The sequence below is a fragment of the Sminthopsis crassicaudata genome, chromosome 2, assembly GCF_048593235.1.
Source record: "Sminthopsis crassicaudata isolate SCR6 chromosome 2, ASM4859323v1, whole genome shotgun sequence".
In the NCBI taxonomy this organism is placed as follows: Eukaryota; Metazoa; Chordata; class Mammalia; order Dasyuromorphia; family Dasyuridae; genus Sminthopsis; species Sminthopsis crassicaudata.
Window position 1 is genome coordinate 314699091 of NC_133618.1, and position 26714 is coordinate 314725804.

Consider the following 26714-nt stretch of genomic DNA (forward strand, 5'->3'; position numbering starts at 1 on the left):
TCTGCAAGCAAAAGAAATTGGGCTAAGAGTGGGGGGAAGATCCCACTCAGGGTACCCCTTTACCTGGCTTTTCCTCTTGTGGCATTAGGGTGCCATCTGCTGGCCTAGAGCAGGTAACGAGTATTAAACAAGGAAAACCATTTGGAAAGCCAGCATGCCTCTTTTGTACCACAAAAAAACTTAGGAAGCCATCCAGTCCACCCCCTTTATTTTTGAAGATGAAGCAAGAGAGGGCTTGGGAATAAAGAAACTTATCTAGGTATCAGAGCCATAGTTTGAATCCAGGTTCTCCCAGTCCAAAATTAATACTACAGTATGACTATATATGCCCACATTGATCAAAATGGGAGGGAAGATGGTATCCTCTAAATTGCCCTTGGGCTTCCTGTAGCTAGTCTCAGGGGTGAGAGCTCTGCAGAAGATGAGAGCTGGAGCACTGGCCCCAATGGGGCCCTGCTGATTGGTCCAAGTATCAGAGCAATTGGTTCCCATCCTGCTGGGTTAACTGACTTGTCATTGGAAAAAACTTGGCCCTTCATTGATCATAAGCCAACCAGAGGATGGGAATGAATGCGGCAAAGCAGCATTTAAGCTTCGAGGGATGCTTGTCATTTCCAGAGCTTCCTAAATTTTCCACTCACACCCTCTTTTCTCCTGAAAAATTTTTTATAAAGCCTCCAGGTAAATTGGTACATAAAATAAGTACGCAAATCAAACATATACTGATAATCATGATTTTGCAATATTTACAAGACCCCATAAGGGATTACAACTCACAGTTTAAGAAACTGGGATCTAAACCCTTTATTTTCAAGGTGAGGAAAAAGGGCTAACTAGGTCAAAATGACTTGTTTAATGTCCTCAGAGAACACAAGTTCAGCAAAAGAAAGGGAAGAGGCAATGGACTGAAGGCAAAAAAACCCTACTTTATTGCTTTACAATTCACCAGACAAGAAGTTTTACCCATCCCTATACAGCTTGCTTTTCATTCACACAATGGAATGATCCCATATCTTTACCTGGAAGAACCCACTTCCGAGCTGGCAGTCTACTGCTCTATGGGGAAGAGCTGGGAGACCTTGCTGAGAGAGAAGGGGCAAGAGAGAAGGGGATGGCCAGAGGACAGATATTTAAGGCATTATTATACCTGTAGTATCACTGGGTGGCAACCTGGATGTGATCTCTTAGAAACACATCTAGTTAAAGGCAGATGTCCAACTTTTCTGCCTTCTGGAAGAATGGATGAAACCTTTTCCCAGGAAGGCTTTGGTTCCCAGGCAGGCTGAGCTAGGCATTATTCCTGCTTCCCTTTCTCCCTCCAACATAACCCCAGGAAGAATTTGGCTCTCCAGTCAATGGGCTAAGCCGATTTGGACACTTCTACTCTCAGCAAAAGTGGTGAGGAAGAAAAGAAGCTATGACAAGAACCAAACTTTTACCTCTATAGGGCCAACTTTCAGCACCCCCCAACCCCTCCAAATACATGCAACCTCTTTGAATCACACTGACCCCATAAGAGTGAATCAGCCTCCAGACACACCAGATTCAGATTTCAGTTTGATGCCTTCACCTTCAGGAGCCAAACCATAGTAGCAATGGCTTCTTACTCTTCAACACTCAAAAACCCACTACATTCTTGCTGCAGCTTGACTGAGGTAAGTGAGGTGCCAGGGGATCAGGGCACTTTGAGCCTGGCAAAGTTCCCTTGAGTTCAGGGTTCAATGGTAAGGAAATAGATTAGGCTTGGATAAGCAAAATTCACACAATATAAAAGCTGCTGTCCCCATGGAGGCACACATATTCCAGTTCTCTGCCCGGAAACCAACACCACCATTGCTGCCATGATTCCCTCCTTCAGTTCTGTTCTTACCCAATAGGGTCTGTCTGATTAGGGAAGTCTGAAGGGGACAACTAATAAAAAAAAAAAAAATCCTAAAAAAACATAGAAATAAAGGTACACAAACCTTTCTTACCATCAAGGTTGGATAAAAATAAAAAAAAAAATAAAAAACAAAAAACAGCCCCTCTCCACCTTCATAAGTCCCTGAGAAAATGAACATCAGCTCCAGTGGGTCCCTCCCCACTAGTTTCATTCTCCTCATTTTTCAGGAGAATCAACAGAACTTGAAAATTAAAAAAAATAATAAAAAATAAGAATAACAAAAGATTACAAAACTGAGAAGGAATCTTATGTCTCAACAATTAAGACATGGGCAAAGCAGCCCAGTCACCTCCAGGACTTTGTACCAGTGGCAGAGGGGGAAAGAAGTCCAGCCAATATTTTCTTGGAAGGGCAGGACCACCCTGAAGGGGTCCTGGTAGGATGTGGCTAAGTTCCAAGCTTTTCTCAGCTTTTTCCCAGGCATGGGTCACTCCCTCCCATCTTAGGCATCTACCAGAGTGAGGCCATCATGGAGGGCTCGCTTCCACATGTAGTAAGTTGACCGTGCTGTGAAAGGGAAGTGGGCACTGAACTCCTTATAAGAGGGGAAGGTCTTTGACTCAAAACGTCGTTGTAAGAAGAGCTTAGCTTGGGCCTTGAATTGGGTGGTGGCAATCACATCCATGACAAATACCTTGCCGTTGCTACTGCTGCCAGCACCCCCACTACCAGCCCCTCCTGCCACCGCATATCCAGACAGGGTGCCATGATAGGGCCCCAGAGGGCGATCCTCCCTGGGGGCTCCCTCCTTCTGCACTGTCGTCACCGCGGGCTTCTCCTCCACCTCTGCCTTCCCCACGGCTCCCTGGACCACCTTACTAGGGGTCTGTGAGGGGAGCTGGTATCGAGAATTAGACCTGCCTTTGGCTTTGCTTTTCCAGAGCCAGAAGGAGCTGGGCGAGAGGCTGGGGTAGCGAAGGCGGAATTGGCAGAAAGGGAGGCGCCCGCTCTGGACCTGCCTCCTGGCAGCCCGGCGCAGTCGCTTCTGCCATCTAGCTAGAGAGGGCTTCAATGCCAAGAACCCCCGGGAACTCACTTGTAACCCAGCCAGCCCCTTCCTGATGGGAATGCCTTTCCCAGGCTGCAAGATTTCCCCTGTAGGAGGATGAAGACTCCCCCCTGGAAGGGATGATGGGATCTTGAAATTGGGATTCCCCTTGATAGCCTTCCTGCGCCAGTTATAGTAGGTAGACCGAGAGATGCCGGGGAAACTGCGTTTGAAGCACCGGTAGGGCACTAAGGTGTTCATGGAGATGCAACGCTCCAGGTAGCTCTTTGCTCCCTGCATGAAGATCCCCGTTGGGGAGGGGTCTGGAGCATAGCTCTTCTTCCCCTCTGCTGACAGCTTCTCTAGCTCCTCCACCTCCAGGGAGATCCCAGAGATGGGATCCTTGCTCACGCCACCTTCAGAGGTGCCTTGAAGCTCATGTTTCCAGGCATAGTAAGTAGACCTGGAGATTTCAGGGAACATCTGGCGGAAGCGCTGCAAAGGGATCACATTGCCATCCTGGAAACAGGACTGGAGGAAGTGCTTAGCAACAAAGCGAGTCGCTGCCTTCTGGCGGTGTTCTCGAGACTGGCGTTTCCAGCGGTAAAAGGTGCTCTTGGTGATGCTGTACCGTTCTCGGAGATGGGAGTAGGTGAGCCGAGGGTCTCGGTTCAGCAGCTCCAATGTCTCTGCTGGGGGGACTGGGGGAGGAGGAGGAGGAGGGGGGCTGGCCACCTCTGCCTCCACTTCTTCCAATCCCACCACTGCCGAGAAATACTCTGGCTTGAAGACCTGGCTGGCCAGCAGCTGGCCCGCCAACAGCTGGCCCGACCACATGATGTGTAGAGTTGAGGGGGGCTGGTTACAGCAGCGGGGTCTGATCAGCCGGTGGAAATAGGGCCGGATCTTGAGGTTCCACATGGGATAGATGGAATAGATGTTGTGCTGGAGAACGGATGCCAAGGCATAAAGATGCCACACGTTGGCAAAGCTGTCGGGGAAGCAGGTAGCTTTAACGTCCACGTCAAAGATGGCCTCCAGGGTAGCAGGGGGAAGGCTGGTCATCTCCGGAGTCTCTTCCGAGCAGAGGGAGTAACGGACGGCCTGCAGCATCACCTTGGAGTCAATCATGCCTTTGAGATAGTAATGCTTGTTCAGCAACATCTCCACCACAGTACGAGCCCTTAGCTCCGGGCTCAGGCCAGGTCCCCCCCACAGTAACACGCTGGCTGCCTCAAACAGACGGCTCCCCTTCCCTTTGCATGCCAGGGGCAGCATGTTCTTAGGGGCATCTTCTGGATACAGACTGAGAGCCACCGAGTCTACATCCATCTCACCTTGGAACTGGTCCCCACTTCGGCAACTGGGCAGAGAGAAGGAGGACAAGGTTTTCTTGGCTTCCAGGGCAGCATTGGTCAGGCCCTCCAGGCCAAAGCATTCGGCTGCTTCCTGGAGCTCCTGGAGCACACCCTGCACCAGCTGGGTCCGTGAGATCATTCTACAGAGGAGGAAAAGGCAAAGGTTAGAGAGGATGCCATAAATGGGTGCCGTGGGATAATTTCTACCTCCTGCTGATACCACCAGCTCCCTTCTTCCTCACAGGGAAGATTCCAATGCCTGACACCTGGGATTCAAGACGTTAGCTCTTAAAAAGGCTTCTTTATAGGACTCCACAGAACCTGGAGGCTCTTGCTCATTTTTTTCAAGTCTTGGACCCCTTTTAAACCTTATTTTGAAATACGTATGTATATGAAAAGGCATAGGAGGATCCCAAAGGAAACTAATAATACTGAAATACAAGATATAACCCTATGTTATCAAAACATTAAAAACAAACAAACAAAAAAAAAATTCACAAACCTCAGATTAAGAATCCCCTACCAGAGGATCCCAGAGCCAAACAGGATCTTTCTTTCAAACAGATTATTTAGTCTCATCCCCTCATTTTTTGGAATGACAAAGGTTGAAAGATCATCAACTGATCTATCCCATGTCACCTAAGTTTTAAGTAGCAGAATCTGAATTTATCCCAGGTCTTCTGATTCCAAACTACCCCACTCTGTCACAAACTCGCTTGTTCTGCACATAAGGCAAGCTAAAACCCAGTGGGTGATAAGATTTATCCCAAAGATCATATAGTTAGAAAGTGGTAGCCAGGATTCTAACCCACATTTCCTGGCTCCAGCAGGGTTATTTCCAGCAATACTCTCTTCACATCCCATATCTCCTCCCAATTCCTGCCTTAAAAAGACCTTCCAAAGACAAACCTATGCAGAGGGCAGTGAAAGCTCCCTGTTGCTGATTCCAGAAAGGGGTAGCTTGTCCCACTTCCTCCTAGAGAAACTCTGGGTCCTAACTTGGCTGCAAACACAGCTGGGACTGAGAATGTAGCATGGGTAGGAGGGGTGGAGGCAAGGTAGGAGGGGGTAGCTCCACACTCTTAAGCCGAGCTAAATGCTAATATAATTCAGGTGGAACACCCGGAGGCTTGATAGTAGCCTTCCCAAAGAAACAAAAGCAAGGGGCTAACCAGGTGGTTTGGGAAAGGGGGTGGGGGCTAAAGTAACTCATAGTAAGAGAGAAAAAGAAAAAGGGAGAGAACTAGATGACAGCCACTTAGTTTTCCAATAATGTCCTATATTTTCAGTCCTTTCCCCCTCCTCCAAGCGTCTATACTAATAGGCAGCAGGGCTTTCTCCCACATCTAGTAGCAGGTTCAGATATTTAGAATTCAATACAGTCCCCCCAACTCCCTTACAAATGTATCTTCCACCCAGAACTTCCTAAATTTGGGATGGGCTGCTGTGTAAATGAAGGGACTGAACTAGTTGTAGTATTTTAAGTTCCCTTAAATTCTAGATTTATGATCCACAGACCCTGTGAAATAAAGTGTCACTATTTACATTTTACAGATGAAGAAGCTGAGTCTCAGAAAGTTTAGCTGACTTGCTCAAGATCATATCACATTCTATGAGAGGAAGTTTGAACCCAGGTTTTCCCATCTTGAAATCCAGATCTCTCCTTTTCAATATGCTGCCAAAATTATCATACACTCCATATAGGTAGAGTACTCTACCATTTGCTGTCATATACACCAACTGGATTTCAGTTGAAGAATGGAAATGAATCTGCACAATCTCCAGAATTAAGAGTGACCCCAAAGAAAGGATGCATCAATCATCAATAATTAATCTCCTAACTGCACATATTTAACTTACATTGCAATCTTGGGGAGAAGGTAAGAGAGAGAATTTAGGAACACAAAGTTTTGCAAAGGTGAATGTTGAAAACTATCTTTGTGTGTATTTGGAAAAATAAAATGCTATTTGAAAAAAAAATTTAATTAAAAAAAATTAATCTCCTACCACATGTAAAACATCATGTAAGATGCTGGGGATATAAAGTCAAAAATAAAATGATTTGTTCCTCAAGAAGCTTATATCCTATAACAAAAGACGAATTATAAGGATAGAATAACTATGAAATTATATAAGTGTTTAATATAGGAAAGTACATCATAGAAATGAAATTAATACATACTAATGTCAATGGAAAGGAGAGAGAGGTGTGGGCAGCTAGGTGAGAAAGGCCTCATATAGCAGCTGGAGGAAACTAGAGATTCTAAGAGACAGGTAAAAACCTCTTTTAAGGTGCTTTCCAGCTAGAGATCTAGGGTCCTATAATGACCTTGGGAGTCTTTGATTTGGGATGACTGGAAAGACAATGGTGGCTCTAACAGTAACAGGGAATGAGTGGGGACTGCTGAGCCTCCAGTTAGGGAAACCTCGGTTCAAAATCTGGGCCAGACATTTACCAGCTGGGTGACCCTCAGTTTTTATAACCGTGAAAAAGAAAAGGTGGGGAGGTGGAGGGGCAGCTAGGTGGCGCAGTGGATAGAGCACCAGCCCTGAAGTCAGGAGACAAGAGTTTAAGTTTGACCTCAGACACTTAATATTTCTTAGCTGTGACCCTGGGCACGGCACTTAATCCCAATTGCCTCAGAAAAAAAAAAAAAAAAAAAAAAAAAAAAGGTGGGGAGGGTAGAAATGGTAATTCTTACAATCACACCTGTCTCCAAAGGTTATTGTAGAAATTAAATGGGATAATAATTGTAGAGGGCTGAGCACAGTGCCAGGCACAGAGGGAGCACTATGTAAATGCTAGCTATTCATTATTATTAATATTAAAATGGGAAGGTCTAGGTGGATAACGAATTCGGTTTCAGACAGGCTGAATTAGAGATGACTCCAAGACTGAAACTCAGGAAAGATCAAGATCAGAGAGTCACCACCCTAAACACGGAGGCAGATGAAATCAGCGGAGAAGGTATCCCTAGGACTAGGCCTTGAGGCACACTAATGCAAAGGGGGTCAGAAGACAAATGATCCCACAAGAGATTGTGGAGGGTCAAAAAAGGGCAAGGAGAGGGCAGCACTCCGGAAGCCTCTCCAAGAATCAATAAACAATGTCAGAGGCTACAAGAGAAGGTCAAGGAGAAAGGAGGACAGGCTGAGCGTCAGCGGTCACATCGGAGGTCAGAAGTCAGCTGGCAAAAGCTTGACAAGGGAACAGGCGCTGGAAGGAACACAAGAATGGAAGCTCAGGGATCTTAAGAGATGAAGAAGTGCAACTTTCTCATCCTAGAGAGGAATAAAATGAGGCTTACAGAAACCTTTTCCAAGGTCACACAAAGCAATGAAGCGGGAGAAAGGAGATTCCGTCTCCCCCAGGCTGCGAGGTGCCCCAGTCACAGCAGAGCTCCTCCCAGCCTGAGCACTGGATGGTGCGGTGGATAGAGCCCGGTCCTGAAGTCAGGAGGCTCCGAGTTCCAACATGGCCCCAGCCCTTACTAAACACAGACTAAACAAACCCAACACTTAGCACTTGCTACATGTGTGGCCGACAAGTCACTTAACCACCAGCATACATCAAGTACTTACTTACTGGGAAGCACTTGGGTGCCGGGCACAGAATTCTCACACCAAACATTGCTGCTCACCAAGGAAACAATGCGGTCCTTTCCCCTTAAGCTCACATTCCAGTGGCAGAGGCAACATGCAAATAAGTATGTACATACAAGGGATACACAATGCAACGGGGTAGTTTGGGAGGGTGGGGAGGGGGTGGGGAGATAACCCAGAAAGACCTCTGGCAGATTGTAGAAAGTCCGTGGAATTGGAATTTTCCTAAATTAGGCAGAGTTGGGAGGGATCTTAAGCTTCCACCTTAAAACCTAATGTTTTGCATGTATGGGACTACCTGCCATCTGGGGGAGGGGGTGGGGGGAAGGAGGGGAAAAGTTGGAACATAAATTTTTGCCAGGGTCAGTGTTAGAAAAATTACTCATGCATGTTTTGTCAACAAAAAGCTATTTTTAAAAACCAGGTTTTGTCTCTGATAAATGCTTAATTGGCCCCACTACCAGCCAGCCCCCTCGCTGTTCCTTGGACATGACACTATTTTTCATTCATAGTCACTGTCCCCCAATCTTCGATGTTCTCCCTCCTCACCTCCACCTCCCAGCAAGCTTGGTTTCCTTCATGTCTCAGGTGAAACCCACTTTCTACTTTTTTGATCCCCTTTAATTCTAGTGCCCCCCCTCTGTGGATTATTTCCAATTTATCTTGTATATAGTTGTTTGCTTGTTATCTCCACCCCTATCCCCCTTAAATTGTGAGCTCCTTGGGTTTAGGGCCTGTCTGCTTTTTTTAGGATCTCCAGGATTTTAGACCAAGGCCTGTCACATAGTAGGCATTTTATAAAAACTAGTTGGCTGACTGGGTTAGCCATGCTGGGTCTTCTATAAAATGGTCTCTGTTACCAAAAAAACTAAATTTGTTCTCTTCCCTTTCTCCTCTCAGTCCCTGCCGGGGTTTGTGCGCATATGACCTCCTAGGTTCTCCAGAAATACCAAAGCCGCCTCTCCCCTTACTTCTCCAACACCGTCCTCCCCAGCCCTGTGATAGGGGTGGCAAAAGAACCAAAAGGTGAAAAAAGCATTTAGGATTTCAAGGAATCTCAAAGTTGGAAGGAATCTATGTTGTCTTCCTTCCAGAAGAACTTGCCAGGTGCTTGTTGGCAAGAGGCACCAGGTTAAAAAGACCAGGTCCCAGCTTACAAAGTTCCAGCCAGCTGGGCCACCTGAACCCCATCCTAGACCTGTGTGTTAAATGCTAGAAACTGGGCCCATATTGGCGTTTCCCTTTGGTAGTCCTGCCTTCCCTCTTAGAAGCTCAGCAGTTACCACTCTTGGCCCGTCTTAGTTACAATAAGCTAAATAATAATTGCATTCAAAAACCATTTATTATTGTATTAAAACAGCCCTGCCCGCAAGGAACTTCCATTCTGCTCTATTTTTCTCCCTAGTCTTATTTTCCCAGTTCACAGGGGAAAAGGTGTCTTTATTTCCCAGTGTGGAGTCCATAGCAATGATGTGTTCTTTCATTCACTCTCCACATCAGCCAGTTGCTTAACAATCCAAATCCATAAGGGAACTCAGCCAACCTTCCCCCAATTCTTCCTACTCACTACATCACTAGTTACTCCAGTTCTGGTCCTCATTCAAGGCCCCATCTCCAGGAGGACAGAGTACTGCCATATTGAGGAAGTTACTCTTTCTCCCTCCCAGGGTGGCAGCAGGTCTTACACCGAGCCCAGGCAAATATGGGCGCCTTGACTGGAGTGGCAGTTCGGTGGGGAAGGATGTCCAGGTGAGGGAAAGACCTCGGCTCTCAGATCTGTTACACCTTTCTTTACCCAAAGTCTCAACTAGGATAAGGCAAGGCCACCGGCAGGCCTCAGGCATAAACGGGAAAGGGGAATTAAAATAGGACGGGAGAAAAAGAGGAAAATAAGCTGAAAGGGGAAAAATACAATGCTATTAACGGCTGCCCCTCAGCACCGGCTGCCCAGGGTGTGGAGAACCAACCAGACCCATAGCAGACTCAAGAAATAAGAAGAAAAAAGAGAGAAGGAATCACTGGGTGCTTCCTAGAGAAAATGAGAAGAGTTGATTAGGTGACCTCTAAGATCCTACAGTACCAAGTAAGAGAAATTCCAGAAACTGGGGAGGGGCCAAGCTTAGGTTCATTGTGTAGGATGGTGAAGGGATTTGCTGAGGGTGGGGGTTGGGAAGAGAAAAATCTTCTAAAACTACCTCTTCCCTTTATTCTTTTTCTCTTCTCTCTTCAATCTTTCTCTCCTCTCCCTTTCTCTCTCCCTCCCTCATCTCTCTCCTTTTTTCCCCTCTTTCCTTCCCTCTATCTCTCACTGTACTTCTCTCTTTCTATTTTCTCTCCGTCTCTCCTCTCTCTCCATCCTTCTCCTTCTCCCTGTACCTCCGTTTCTGTCTCTCCCACTCTCCAAAGCAGCAGGGAAAGAAAAGTAGGCACTCCTTTGGGGAAGACTCCCTGACCCAAGGATGTGACCCCCCCCCAGACACACACACACACTTCCTTAGGACTCCTCATTCTCCCACAGCATAGGCTCCCGACACCCCAAGCTGCAGGATTTGACTCAGCAATGGCATGCAGCCAAGACAAACATACCCTTCTCCACCCAGATTGGGACATTAGGGGACCTCAACCTACTGACCTTGTAGCCTGAATCTCTGCAAGCTCCCAATATCTGGTCCCAGTGTCCACTTTCTTGCTCTGTACTTCTCAGCCTTGTACATTTAAATCCCGGGACAGCATTCCCACTAGGTCTGGCTTCCCCAGCTGGACATCATATTCACACTGGATCTGGTTTCAAATCTGGAGTGAGCCATTTTACACTGAACCAAACCATTCCCGGCCAACTGGCGAGTGTGTGAAAAGATTTAAGCTCCTCCCCTCCCCCCACCAGGAAATAGTCCATCCTCAAGTGCTCTTGTCTCAAGATGAAAGAAGTGTAGATTCGGGGGGTCACTTCCAAAGCTAAAGTGATAATAGCTATTGTCCCAGACCCTCAAATCAGCAGGACTTCTTAAAGTGGCAGCTCTGACCCCAAAGTCTTCAGGAAATCTACCCCAATTGAAAAGTCCCAATTCCTAATTTTAAAAAAAAGTTTTAAAAATGTAGAGTCGGGAAGGAGAGAAAGTCTAAGACTAAGACTGTCTCCTTAGGAGAGGTGTAGAGAGGCAGAGCAAGGGTCTGGAAAACAACTACTTGAATTGTCAGGGACCTTGGAGGCTCTTTTAGTTTTCCCCCAGTCCACCCCTATTCTTTCCAACTGCTGACCCAGTCCCTTCAAAAAAGGTCAATAAGAAACTGGAGTTCTTAGCTTCAGAAATACAGCTTTAGGAGTCAAGGAAAAAAAGTCACCCCTAAAGAAGCTAAGTTCTATATCTCATTCCCTGAACAGTTATCATGACCATTTCTGTGCAAGAGGCTCACCCTGTAAGCCTCCCAATGGGCCTCCGAACCCTATCATTCCCCAGGATGGGCCCACTCTCCTCAAAGGTCATACTGACTGGACAATTCTTGTGAGCCTTCCAAATGTCTAGACCAAGACTAAAGATGTCAGATGCATAAGCGTGGGTCTCTGCATGTATATTGGGGGGAGGGGTACTTTAGGAAGAAAGTAGCCTGGAAAATAAAGAACCAAACAACCAGGGACATGGGGGTGGGGTGTATGTCGGTGGAAGAGAGTCAAATCTCTGCCTCCTCCCCCTTTGATTCATCTCCATTGGCTTACCAACAGAACACGAGAGAGGGAAGAACTTTCAATCGGGTCCTATCTAACCTTTCCCGGTGGGGGAGACAAGACTGGATAGTTCCCTGCAGTGTCTTTTCCCCAGGGCTTTTTCCTGTCTGGTTTTAACCCTTTGTGTGCCCCAAATTACCTACCTACCCAGCTTCCACATCCGTTCCTCAGTAAATTTTCACCTGCACACCACCAGCACCACCACCCCCTCCCTTTCCTCCCCACCAAACCCGCCTCCCCACACCAGCTATTGCATACATTCTTCAAGCAGAAATTGATTTACCTTACCTTGGACTACTGTCAAATGCTCCTCCATCCCACTCCTTCAACTTCTTGAAATCATAGAATCCATCTTCCCAACTCTCTTCTTACTCTTCCAGGAGTCGTCTACACCTAAGATTTCAACTGTCTGTAAATGTGTCCAAAATCTCTCGTTAGCCCCAACTTCTCTCTTTACGGTTCCTTTGATTTCTGAATCTGTGATCTTGATCTGGTCCGATCCTGACACATCCAACTGCATTCTGTACATCACTTAAATTGCTGTCTTTTATAAATCCAGGGTCTCAAAACAAAATCCTACGGGGATCGCAGCTCCACCAGTCCTTCAGAAGGAGGTGAAAGACAGCCATCCCAATTCAATTCAATTCAACTCAACCAAAGTAAATTAAGTACAAACTAAAAGCCGAGCACCAAACAGCACTATTATACAAAACAAAACAAAACAAAACAAAGAAGTCCCTGCCCTTAGGAAATTTACATTCTACTGGGAATTTACTTACCTCACTTTTGAGTGTCAGCTTCAACTCCTCCCTCCAATCTCACATCCAGTCAATCACTAAATCCTAATCTCTAGCTACATTCTTTGATTTCTCAAGGGTTCCCAAGGTCATTATTCTTGCGTCATAACTTTTCGACTAGATCCCAGCTTCTTAAACTGTGGGGTCTCGACTCCATGTGGGATCTCATAACTGAATGTAGAACTCTCAAAATTCTGATTTATCAGTAATTGATTTGTATGCCTTTTTTATATACTCATATATTTGTGGATCACGTAAAAATTTCTCAGCTGAAAAGAGGTTGAGAGTGGAAAAAGTTTAAGAAATTTTATATTAGGTGCCCTTAAAAAAAAAGTGTAATACCATCTTAATTAGTGTCCTTGCTTTCTGTCTCTACCTTCTACATTGTCTTGGTACTCTTATCTGATACATAGCATTGAAAGTCTCTCACGGCTCCCCATTACTTATATGCCATATTCCAAACTTCATAACTGGAGCTTCCAAGCTACCTTTTTACCTTAATCTCATACTGCTTCCCTTCTATTACTCTAGGTTGTAGCTAACTTTAGTTCCCCAATTTGTCCCTCCCTTTCTTAGTCCCATTGCCATTGTTCTTTCTATCTCTTAAACTACCCCACGCCCACTCTCTATCTGTTGAAAATAAACTCTTTTGAGCACTTCTTGGATGAAGCCTGCCCAGAGCTCCCCCACTGTATTCCAGAATTAAATCCTCATATATTTATTATTATTTGACTTTTAAAGCCCTTCATAACTTAGCCCCCTTATACCTTTCCAGTATTAACACCTTACTCTCTTCCCTTTATTCTAGTCCTAGATCCAGTGACTTACTATTCCTTTAAAGACATTCTTCTGACTCCTCAAATTTTCTTCTTTAAAAAAATTCTTTTAATTGATGTTTTGTACAGCACCAAAATTTGTCTCAATACCCCTCTCTCACCCTCTCCCAGAGAGCTAGCCAATATAGTGAATATTTTTTTAAAGAATAAGATTTTTAAAAATCAAAACACATCAAAAAGTCTGAAAATATGCACAGTGTAACATAGTGGACCTTTCACCTCTGCAAAGGAGTGGGATGGGGGTACCTGCTCATATATATATTTTTTTAATTTTGCAAATCAAATTGTATTGTTTTGTAATTGTTTCTTTCTATTTACATTGTTGTGGTGCTTGTGTATATTGTTTTCTGGCTCTTACTTTTCTTCACATCAGATTCTGTCAATCCATCTTCCTCTATATTCAATATACTTGTCAAAATTTACAGCATAGCACTATGTAATTAAAAATTGCATTCTGCAAAAGCTTTTCCTAATCCTCCTTAAAACCAGTGCGTTCCCTTTGATATTATCTTCAATTTTATCCTGACTATATCTTGTTTGTACATGTTTGCATGGTGTAATTCAATTGTGAGATCCCTGAGGATCAGGACTATCTTTTGTCCTTCTTTGTATTCCTAGAATTTAGTACAGTGCCGAGCATAGTAGGTACTTATTGACTTGAATTATCAGTCTAATTTGTACGATAGCTCTACTTATAAATATCTTATTTACAGCACCAAATTATGAGCTACTTAAGAACACTGACTTACCTCATTTATCAACTGAGGTCCCACAGGGCTAGCCTAGTACCTTACCACTTAATAAGATTTTTTCCCCCTATTAAATTTAAATGAAGGCTTCCCTATCATTATCAAAAAGCATTTATTTCAGAACCATTTATAATGAAATTGACTCAGAATGCTGCCTGCCTGTTACATAACAGCTTATATTCTGATGGATGATACTGACATAGGAAGAAATGGAGGAGAGAGGGAAGGAGGGAGAGGAAAAAAAGAGGGAGGGAGAAAGGAAGAAAGGGAAGGTAAGAAGGAAAAAAGGGGGGAAGGAGAGAGGGAGGGAGATAGTGAGGGAGGGAAGGAAGGATGATGATGATAAATTGAACATTCCCAGGTGTATAAAGAACAGAAAAAAGAAAATTGAATAGGAAACTTCAAATATATATTCAATACAGGTTGGGTTTTTAAATGTATGTGACAGATTCAACGCATTAGCCCCAAAGCTGTTCTGTTTATAATTTTCTTCTGTTATATTCTGAGTATTATATAAAAATGTTTTACTGATGCTCCTTTATTTTTTTAGTCAAAACTGTCATAAGTCACTTCCCCCATTAATTTTCTTTATATGATTATTAGTGTAACAAATCAGCAGAATAAGCAAAACAAATAAATACATTATCTATATTTGAACACGTCTCATTTTGTACCTTTAGTACACCTTTCTGTCAGGAGGTGGGAACCATGCCTCATCAAGCCAATCTGACCATTACACTGATCAGAGATCTTAATTCTTTAAAAATGGTTTTTCTTTATAATTTTGTAGTTATTATATCAATTGTTCTCCAGTGCCTATTCATTTCATTCTGTATCATTTCATCTAAGTCTTCTAAGGTTTCTCTGAATCTCTCCTTTTTTCACTTCTTATGATATAATACTATTCTTCCACATCTATATGTCACAATTATTTCACCCATTTCCCAGTTGATAGGTATCTATTGTGTTTCAAGTTCTTTGCTATAGCAAAATAAAAATAGTAACTAACTTTTATATAGTGCTTACTATTCGCCAGGCACTGTGCTAATCACTTTACAATTAACATCTCATTGGCTCCTCACAACAACCTTGATTGCTATAATTTTACCCATTTTAGAGTTTAGGAGACAGACAAGAGGTTAATGACTTACCTAGGGTCATAGGCTAGCAAGTATCTGAGGTCAGATTTGATCTGACTCCTTTGACCCAGCAGTGCTACTACTGGGCTTATATCCCAAGGAAATACTAAAGAAGGGAAAGGGACCTGTATGTGCCAAAATGTTTGTGGCAGCTCTTTTCATAGTGGCTAGAAGCTGGAAGTTGAATGGATGTCCATCAATTGGAGAATGGTTGGGTAAATTATGGTATATGAATGTCATGGAATATTATTGTTCTGTAAGAAATGACCAGCAGGAGGAATACAGAGAGGCTTGGAGAGACTTACATCAACTGCTGCTAAGTGAAACGAGCAGAACCAGAAGATCATTATACACTTCAACAATGATACTGTATGAGGATGTATTCTGATGGAAATGGATATCTTCAACATAGAGAAGAACTAATCCAGTTCCAATTGATCAATGATGGACAGAATCAGCTACATCCAGAAAAGGAACACTGGGAAATGAGTGTAAACTGTAAACATTATTATTATTTTTTTGTTTTTGTTTTTCTTCCCAGATTATTTTTACCTTACGAATACAATTCTTCCTTTACAACAATAACAACAGCAAAATTTGGTTCTGCACATATATATTGTACCTAGGATATACTATAACATATTTAATATGTATGGGAATACTTGCCATCTAGGGGAGGGGGTGGAGGGAAGAAGGGGAAAAATTCAGAACACTAGGGAGTACAAGGGATAATGTTGTAAAAAAAAATATATATATATATTACCTATGCATATGTACTGTCAAAAAACAATGTTATAATTATAAAAATTAATTAAAAAAAAAAGATTTGATCTTTCTCAGGGTCGGGCACTCTATCCACTGCACCATCTGCCTAATTATCTATAACAAAAGTGTTGCTATAAATGTTTCTATAGATTTGACCATTTCCCCTCTTTCCTTGATCTCTTTAGAGAGTAGGAGTCTAGTAATAATATTATTGAGTCAAAATAATGTACAGTTTAGTGACATTTTAGGTGGAGTACCAAATTGCTTTTTAGTTCAGCTTCCTGTTCAGTTAGTTGGACCCATTCTTAACACTGCCAACAGTGAACACATGAGTGTGCCTTTTCTCCCATCATATAATTTTTATTTTTTGATCATCTTTGCCAGTTTGCTGGACTTGAGACATAACCTATTCTAAATATGCATTTTTCTTGTTAGTAATGTAGAACATTTTTCATATGGCTATTGATAGGCTTTATTTGTTCATTTGGGAACTGCCTGTTCATATCCTTTAGTTAATAACAATTATTCTTATCTATTTGTATTTGGTTATTATACTTTTTTTTTATAGAAATGTATTGCAAAATACTTTCATGTGTCTTTAAAGCGGGGTGGGAATAGGGAGGAAGAGAGAGAAAAACAAATGTAAAAATTGTTTTTCATATAACTGGAAAAATAAAAATATTAAATATAAGAAGTTTTTTTTTTTAAGAGATGTATTGCAAAGATTCATTCCCAATTAACTATTTTCCTCATAATTTTGACAGCTTTGATTTTTCTTTGAATGACTCTGGAGAAAATCCTTTAGGGAGGAAAGACCTGTCTTCTCTTCTACCCCTTGACTAAAGAATGACATCATGAACTTAAAAATGTCAGAAACTGTCTAGACTTATCAGTGTCCCCAGAAAAGCAATATCTAATGGAAACATCTGCATTGAGATTGACAAACTAAATACAATAAGGACAGTATCAAGAATCTATAAGGATCCCAGGAAAAAGATATATCATTTTTAAGAACTTCATGAGAACCCCAAAAAAGGGACAATAATTTCCAGTAATCAGGAACTATCACCCTTTGCCACATATGTTCTCTAACTTTCTCTTGATTTTGTGTGTATGTCTGAAAGATTTTTTTTTTTTTTTTTTTTTTTGCTGAGGCAATTGGGATTGTGACTTGCCTAGGGTCACACAGCTAGGAAGTATTAACTGTCTGAGGGTGGATTTTAACTTAGGTCCTCCTGATATAGGTGCTCTATCCACGATGTAATCTAGCTGCCCCAAGATAGCACTTCTTAAACTATACCAGATAATGATGATAAGGAATATCTTTGTTTCATCACTGATCTTTTTAGAAAAAATTCTAATATATCTTGATTACAGATAATATCATTTATTGGTTTTAGACATCATTTAGCATATTAAGGAATTCTGTTTATGCCTATTTTTTTTGTTTTAACATATTTTGTATTTTGTTTCCAAAGTTTTTTTCTCCACCTATTGATATAATCATATAGGGTTTTGTGTGTGTGTGTGATTTTGTTTGTTACTATAATCTATTCTGATTATAGTTAGCCTAATATTGAACCAACCCTTATTTAAGGGTTGCTTATTGCATCCCTGGCAATAATTGAACTTGGTGATTATTGTATAGTCTTTTAAAATCTGTTGCTATATTCTCTTTGCTAATATTTTACTCCATTTTTTCTTCAATATTCACTAGAGATATTGGTCTACAATTTTATTGCTGTTCTATTTTCTATTTGTTTAAGTATCGAGATCATATTTGTTTCAAAGAAGGAATTTGGCAGATTCCCATTTTTTTCATCTTTTACAAATAGTTTATATAAAATTGGAATTAATTAGCTTTTGTGTGGTTGACAGAATTCACTTGTAAATTTATCTGATCCTGGGTTGTGAAGGTTGCAAAGCTCATTTATGGTTTCTGTGATTTCTTTTCTGAGATTGGGTTACATAAAGTCTCTTTCTTGTTTAGTTCAATTGAATATTTTATATATTTGCAAATATCCATCTTTTTTAGTTGTTAGCAATTTTTTGGTATAAAATAGTTTCCAATAATTTCCTTTATTTTTTCTTTACTTGTAAAGCTTCCTTTTTCTATTTTGTACTAACAATTTTTTTCTTTTTGTTTTAAAAATCAAATGAATGTTTTGCCTACTGTATTTGTTTTTGTTTTTTTTGTTTTTTTTTCCCAAAAAAAAAACTCTTTTAAAAAATCAGTTTATGGAAACTAAGTGGATGCCCATCAATTGGAGAATGGTTAAATAAATTGTGGTATATGAATATTATAGAAGATTACTGTTCTGTAAGAAATGACCAACAGGATGATTTCAGAAAGGCCTGGAGAGACTTACATGAACTGATGCTGAGTGAAATGAGCAGGACCAGGAGATCATTATATACTTCAACAACAGTGCTATATGATGATCAATTCTGATGGATGTGGCCCTCTTCAACAATGAGATGAACCAAATCAATTCCAATAGAGCAGGAATGAACTGAATCAGCTACACCCAGAGAAAGAATACTGGGAAATGACTATGAACCACTACATAGAATTCCCAATACCCCTCTCATATTTTTTTCCACCAGCATTTTTGATTTCCTTCACAGGCTAATTGTACACTATTTCAAAGTTCAATTCTTTTGTACAGCAAAACAACTGTTTGGATGTGTATACATATATTGTATTTAATTTATATTTTAACATATTTAACATGTATTGGTCAACCTGCCATGGGGGGGGCGGGATGGAGAGGAAAAATTAGGACAAAAGGTTTGCCAATTGTCAATGCTGTAAAATTACCCATGCATATATCTGGTAAATAAAAACTATTAAAAAAAATCAGTTTAGCTTTTTATGTTTAAATTTGTTTGTCCTTTCTGATTTTCAGAATTTCTTTTGTGTTTATTTATTTTTTTATGTGTAGTTTTTTCTAATTTTTTTAGTTGTATGGTCAGGTCATTGATTTATTTTTTCTTTCTTTTGCTGATGACAATCTCTAGAGATATAAATTTCTTTTTAAAACATTTTCTTTTATTTATTTGTTCTATACGCTGGTAATTTAACTATGGAAACTTTTTCCATTGGTTCATTTATTCAACAAATATTTTTTTGAGTACAAAATATGTTCCAGGTTGTGAAAGAATCCAGCCATTCTGGAGAGCAATTTGGAACTATGCCCAAAAAGTTGTCAAACTGTGCATACCCTTTGACCCAGCATTGCTGTTATTGGGATTATATCCCAAAGAAATACTAAAGAGTGGAAAAGGACCTGTATGTGCCAAAATGTTTGTGGCAGCTCTTTTTGTTGTAGCTAGAAACTGGAAGTTGAATGGATGTCCATCAATTGGAGAATGGTTGGGTAAATTGTGGTATATGAAGGTTATGGAATATTATTGCTCTGTAAGAAATGACCAGCAGGAGGAATACAGAGAGGCTTGGAGAGACTTACATCAACTGATGCTGAGTGAAACGAGAAGAACCAGAAGATCACTATACACTTCAACAACAATACTGTATGAGGATGTATTCTGATGGAAGTGGAAATCTTCAACATAAAGAAGAGCCAACTCACTTCCAGTTGATCAATGATAGATAGAAACAACTACACCCAGAGAAGGAACACTGGGAAGTGAATGTAAATTGTTAACACTACTGTCTATCTACCCAGGTTACTTATACCTTCGGAAGCTAATAATTAATGTGCAACAAGAAAATGGTATTTACACACATATATTGTATCTCGGTTATATTATAACACATGTAAAATGTATGGGATTACCTGCTATGGGGGGAGGGAGTGGAGGAGGGAGGGGATAATTTGGAAAAATGAATAAAAAAAAAAATGTTCCAGATTCCATGTTAGCTACTAGGAATATTGAGCCTCTCCTCCCTCCCCCCAAAAAAATCCCTATTCTTTTTTTCCCCCATTTTATTTATTTTTTATTATAGCTTTCTATTTTCAAAATAATGGATAATTTTTCAACACTGATCCTTGCAAAACCTTATATTCCAAAATTTTCCCTCCCTTCCCCCTCCCCTAGATGATAACATGTTAAAAATATAATTAAATCCAATATATGTATACATATTTATAGAATTGTCAGAAAAATCAGATCAAAAAAGAAAAATGAGAAAGAAAACAAAATGCAAACAACAAAAAGAATAAAAATGCTATGTTGTCATCTACATTCAGTTCCCACAGTCCTCTCTCTAGGTATAGATGGTTCTCTTCATCAGAAAATCATTGGAACTGGCCTCAATCATCTCGTTGAAAAGAGCCAGGTCTATCAGAATTGATCTTCTTATAATCTTGTTATTGTTGTGAACAATGATCTCCTGGTTCTGCCCATTTCACTCAGCATTAGTTCATATAAGTCTCTCTGGGTCTCCCTGAAATCATCCTGATGTTTATTTCTTATAGAACAATAATATTCCATAACATTCATATACCATAACTTATTCAGCCATTCTCCAATTGATGGACTGACTCAGTTTCCAGTTTCTTGCTACTACAGAAAGGGCTGCCACAAATATTTTTGCACATTTTAGAGCTACAAATTTCTTTCTAGGAAGTCAAAGCTGTTTCCATTTGAAACAGGTGTTTTTTTGGCTTCTTCTTTGGGAGATTGTTGGTGAGATAAAAGGAATTATTTTATTGATTGGCTGGAGAAAGGCTAAATCAGCAGAGAGAGCTCTTCAGATACTACACTGATTGGAAGAGAGCTGAATTCTGCTGCTGAGCTAGAACTAATCTTGCTTATTGCTCTTAAATAACATTTAAAATCTAAGAGAGGGAAAAATCTCTCAGGAATGCCTTTTCCCCTCTGTGGCCAGAAAGGGAGAAAAAACAGAAAGGAAATACTGTCTTTGCTTCTATTTTGCTGTGAGCTATGCTATAAAAGTTGATTGCCCAGAGAGCCAATCTAAGCTACTTTGCAGTTCTCCGGCTTAAGAGAATTACTTGTCACTGAACAAGTCCAATGTTGACTATATTTTTGTTTTTTAAAGAAAGCATGACATTTTTTCAGCGCACTGTTAAGGGTGGCTATGAGATTTTTTTTTTCTTTTAAGTTTATCCCTACTTCATTGGATTAAGAGCCACGAAGATCATCTTTGCTCAACAGGAGATTGCTGAGGAATGGGAGAGGAACAGCTAACAGGAAAGAGGTTTTCTCTGATGTAGACTGTTCCTGAAGGTACCAAGGCTATTAAGATCTGCAATTCTAAGATTTCTAGGCATACAAATTTCTGCAATTTTGTTCCTTTTTGCTAGTTTTCTGTAAGTGCAGATTTATTTTCTCCCAGGGACATTTCATGCATTGGGTGGAACAGTAAAACTTCAAGTTTTGGGTGAACCTTGATACTTTGGTTATTATAGCTTTTACCTTCTATTGAATAAATATTATGATTATTATTGCTTTTGCCTTACTATAAGTGCTTAAGAGTCAAAGGTATCCCAAAAGAAAGATATGAGATGACACCCTTCCCCCCCCCCCACTACTTTGTAGAGGTGGGATAGAAAGAGTGGGTGGGTGTGAAACATTTCATATATTGTCATATTTCTTCTTAAATATTGTTGTGCTTTGTTGATTTTTTTCCTTCTTTTTGTTTTTATAAAGATTATTTGTTCTATGAAATGAACTAAGGTGGAGAGGAATACAAGGGGAAATTTAAGCTATGTACCAGACAAAATCAATAAAATTATTTTTTAAAAAAGAAAAAAATCAATGGCAACATAGTGTGAAAATAGGAAGCTTACCACTGTGTGCTCTGGAAGATAAACTGGAGAGCAGTAGGAGTAGACCCCAAAACATAAAGGTCTAGGTTAATCCCTAAGGCACAGAGAAAGAATTTGAGAAACAATAACATGGTGGTATAGTAATGAAAGAGGTTGAGTAACCATAGAGTGGTTAGTATAGTATGGTATAGTAATGTATAGTATGACTAGCACTTCAACATGAGAAAACCCATTGTAATTATCATATAAGTGTAGGTTAGGAATAAATCAGTTCTAGGAGAGAGAAAGGAGGTACAGATAAAAACTGCTATGCCAGTTCCTGATTCGGCCTAATTGGATAGCATTTTGGCCACACCTATCCTATAGCTGGTTTTGCTAAATTGATTTTTTTCTTTCTTTTTAAACCTTTAATACAAGCAATGGCTTTCTAGGTAAGAGAGAAGAGGGAACTGAATATGATATAAAAATGAAAGGTCTAAATAAAAACATTTCTTTTCTAGGAAGAGCCATACAAGCAAAGGAAGAGACTTCTGGATCTGAAGGTGCATCTGAGATGTGAATTCCAGGGCTACAGTGATCTTTCAAGATGAAAAGTTGTGATAGACCACAGAAGCCTATTGAGAAATGGAGAGAACACTGAACTTAGAGTCAGGAATATCTAGATTTTCCTGTCTGTTAATTTCTGACTATATGACCATAGGCAACACCTTTGATTTTTCTTTGACTCATCTGCAAAATGGATTGTTGAGGGTCAGCTAGTATGTAAACTTCAATTGCCTCAGCCAAAAAAAAAAAAAAAAAAAAAAGAGTAAGTTCATTTTTCAACCTTATGTACTTGACAAATGATGTACAAAGAACAGGAAAGGGTATATTAGAAGAAATTTTATATTAAATAGAAGAAAAGGTAGAAAGAAAAGGTATATTAAATATTAAATTCCATGCCATTTTATTTTTTTAACATGTTAAATTTAACATAGTAGTACCAACCCTAGCTTCTTTGTGTCTCCTCCCTCCCTCCTTCTTTCCTTTTTTCCTTCCTTTACTTCTTTCCTTTCTCTTCCTCCTCCTTTTTCTCCTCCTCCTTCTCCTCCTCTTTCTCCTCCTTCTCATCTTCTTCTTTCTTTCTTCTTTCTCATTTCTTCCTCATCATCTGCCTATTTGATCAGCATTTGAGTTGAATTCTGGCTTAATATACATTTCTCATGTTAGTAATTTGGAACTTTTTCATAGATTTTCATATGGTTTATTGATAGCTTTTATTTCATTTGAGAACTGCTTACCCATGTCCCTTGAACATTTATTTTTAGTTAATGCTTCTTATTATTATATATTTATATCAATCTTAAAACATATCTTTGATATTATACAATTATCAGAGACATTTTCATGAAGATTTTTCAAAATCTTTCTCTTCTTATTCTATTTATTTTGCTTATGTAGAAATTTTAAATTTTATGTAATCAAAATAGTTTATTTTATCTTTTATGAGCATATCTATCCTTATCTAAGTAGGAAACCTCCACCTTACAATAATTGGGAAAGAAATCTCTTTCCTTTGTCCTCTAGTTTTTTAAAGATATGGCTTTTTATATTTGTCATGTGTCCATTTGATAACTATGTGATATTTAGTACAAGATATTGCTTTAAACTTATTTGTATTAGACTGGTTTCCAGTTTTCCTAATCATTTATATCAAATGTATATACCAAAACATGAAACATTCTTATTCCAGTGGTTAATGTGTCAAAAATTATACTGTTATGGCCAATTGTTTTCTGGGTCCTATTCTACTGATAAATATTTCTATTTTTAGGACAGAGATAAAACCAGAGTCTAGATCTCTAATTTCCCCAGTATATGAAACTCCATTGTGAGGAAACTACTCTTATTGATGCAGGTTGGCACTTTCTCTATCAAATTGTAACATCTAGCTACCCTATTATAAATTACATATTTGTAATTGTAAAATATATTATATTATATGACATACGACTAATTTTTGTCTAGATCTATGTAGATCTAACCTCAATCTTTTTTTGTTTTTTGTTAAAGTTTTTTCAAAACATATATAGATAATTTTCAACATTCACCCTTGCAAAACCTTGTGTTCCAAAATTTTTCCCCTCCTTTCTTCCCCTAGACAGTAAGTAATCCAATATATGCTGAACATGTGCAATTTTTCTATACATATTTCCACGATTATCATGCTGCACGAGAAAAATCAAAAAGGAAAAAAAAATGAGAAAAAACAAAATGTAAACAAACAATAAAAAAAGTGAAAATGCTATATTGTGGTCCACACTCAGTCCTCACATCCTTTCTCTGGGTGCAGATGGCTCTCTTCCTCATAAGATCATTGGAACTGGTCAGAATCACCTTGCAGTTGAAAAAAGCTACTTCTGTAAGAATTGATCATCCTGTGGGAAAACTGGGACACTGATACATTGTTGGTGGAGCTGTGAAAGAATCCAGCCATTCTGGAGAGCAATTTGGAACTATGCCCAAAAAGTTATCAAACTGTGCATACTCTTTGATCCAGCATTGCTGTTATTGGGCTTATATCCCAAAGAAATACTGAGGAGGGGAAAGGGACCTGTATGTGCCAAAATGTTTGTGGCAGCTCTTTTTGTAATGGCTAGAAACTGGAAAATGAATGGATGTCCATCAATTGGAGAATGGTTGGGTAAATTATGGTATATGAAGGTTATGGAATACTATTGTTCTGTAAGAAACGACCAGCAGGAGGAATACAGAGAGGCTAGGAGAGACTTACATCAACTGATGCTGAGTGAAATGAATAGAACCAGAAGATCGCTGTACACTTCAGTGCTGTATGAAGATATATTCTGATGGAAGTGGATATCTTCAACATAAAGAAGATCCAACTCACTTCCAGTTGATCAATGATGGACAGAAATAACTACACCCAGAGAAGGAACACTGGGAAGTAAATGTAAATTGTTAGCACTACTGTCTGTCTGCCCAGGTTACTTATACCTTCGGAATCTAATACTTAATGTGCAACAAGAAAATGGTATTTACACACATATATTGTATCTAGGTTTTATTGGAACACATGTAAAATGTATGGGATTGCCTGTCATCAGGGGGAGGGAATGGAAGGAGGGGGGGATAATTTGGAAAAATGAATACAAGGGATAATATTATAAAAAAAAAAATTACTCATGCATATATACTGTGAAAAAAAATTCTAAATAAAATAAAAAATTAAAAAAAAAGAATTGATCATCCTAATCTCAATCTAAATCCTTGACAGCTTAATTCACATAGCAACAAATCTGTAAATTCATTTAGTTAATGTTGTCATATTTATTTTTATTATTAACAAACATTTATTTACCAACTTTTCTGTGCTTGGCACTTTAGATGCTAAAAGTGAACTAAACACTTCTCCATGCCCTTTGTGTTGAAGTCACTAAATATTAAAATATATGTGGATTTTGATTTTGAAGGAGTCAAATCAGCTTCTTCATAGAATTTTTCTGCATGCTCATCTAGATTTGTTATTGCCTTTGCACCTCATTCTATTTGTCATGTGTCTTGGGCCTTTGTACAAGCTTTCCCCCTTGTCTGTAATTACCTTCCTCCTTACTTTCATTCTTTAAAATTCCCATCTCCAGCATCCCCAATACAGTGGTTATGACATAAAAGGCACTTAAGAAATGTTGATTTTAGCTATGTGACTCTGGGCAAGTCACTTAACCCCATTTGCCTTAGGAAAAAAAAGAAGAAGAAGAAGAAGAAGAAGAAGAAGAAGAAGAAGAAGAAGAAGAAGAAGAAGAAGAAGAAGAAGAAGAAGAAGAAGAAGAAGAAGAAGAAGAAGAAGAAGAAGAAGAAGAAGAAGAAGAAGAAGAAGAAGAAGAAGAAGAAGAAGAAGAAGAAGAAGAAGAAGAAGAAGAAGAAGAAGAAGAAGAAGAAGAAGAAGAAGAAGAAGAAGAAGAAGAAGAAAGAAAGAAAGAAAGAAAGAAAGAAAGAAAGAAAGAAAGAAAGAAAGAAAGAAAGAAAGAAAGAAAGAAAGAAAGAAAGAAAGAAAGAAAGAAAGAAAGAAAGAAAGAAATGTTCATTGGATTGAATTGGATTATCATTAGCATTTTAATATGGTCTGACCAAGAGTCTCATGATATATTGTATCTTGCCTTTCAACACAGGAATAAAATCAACTCTACCAACCCTTTTTCTTTCTCCCTCCCTCCCTCCCTCCTTCTTTTCTTCCCTCCCTCCCTCCCTTCCTCCCTCCCTTCCTTCCTCCCTTCCTTCCTTCCTTCCTTTCTTCCTTCCTTCCTTTCCTCCTTCCTTCCTTCCTTTCCTCCTTCCTTCCTTTCTTCCTTCCCTCCCTCTCTCCTTCCCTTCCTCCTTTCTCTCCCTCCCCCTCTCTTCCTCCTTCCCTTCTTTCCTCTTTCTCCTTCCTCCCTTCTTCCTTCCTTCCTTCCTTCCTTCCTTCCTTCCTTCCTTCCTTCCTTCCTTCCTTCCTTCCTTCCTTCCTTCCTTCCTTCCTTCCTTCCATCCTATCTTTTACTTTCATTCTTTTTCTTTCTTTCATTCTTTCTCTTTCTTTATCCTCTATAAAGAGAACCAGGATACAACCTTTAACTGCAAAGTCTCTGTCTTAGTTTCATTTGTAGAGAGAAGCTTGGTGACACAGCTCTTATAATTATGAAGATCTGAGTTAAAAATCATTCCTCAGGCACTTATTAGCTATGTGATCCCTAGGGGAATCATTTGACCATTCAGTCCACGCATCCTTATCTGTAAAATAAAAGGAATGGACTTGATATGCTCTTAGGTCTGTTCCAGCCCTAAATAGATTTAAATCTAAGATACTAGGAAAATGTCAAGATTGATAGACTTCCTAACATTCTTCCTCTGATGTCTTATGTAGTATGATCCTTAGAATCTCAAAGGCTACATCAAAACATCCCAAGCTCTGGCAGCCTCTACTGGGTGGGAAAGATTTAGGGTAATGACTACAACAACAAATCATGTCTGCTTTCCAAGAACTAACTTAGTTAAATAAAGAAAGGTTCATTACAAGC

The 26714-nt window shown here is 39.8% G+C and overlaps 1 protein-coding gene across 1 annotated transcript; it reads right to left on the bottom strand.

The window, feature by feature from the left end:
* Window positions 1-468: 468 nt before the first annotated feature.
* VRTN (vertebrae development associated) lies at window positions 469-5315 on the bottom strand. The gene is made up of 2 exons (XM_074290033.1): window positions 5198-5315; window positions 469-4428 (listed from the first exon to the last, which is right to left on the bottom strand). The coding sequence occupies exon 2, from the start codon at window positions 4425-4427 to the stop codon at window positions 2385-2387; it is 2043 nt and encodes a 680-aa protein (XP_074146134.1). The 5' UTR covers window position 4428; window positions 5198-5315; the 3' UTR covers window positions 469-2384.
* Window positions 5316-26714: the final 21399 nt, after the last annotated feature.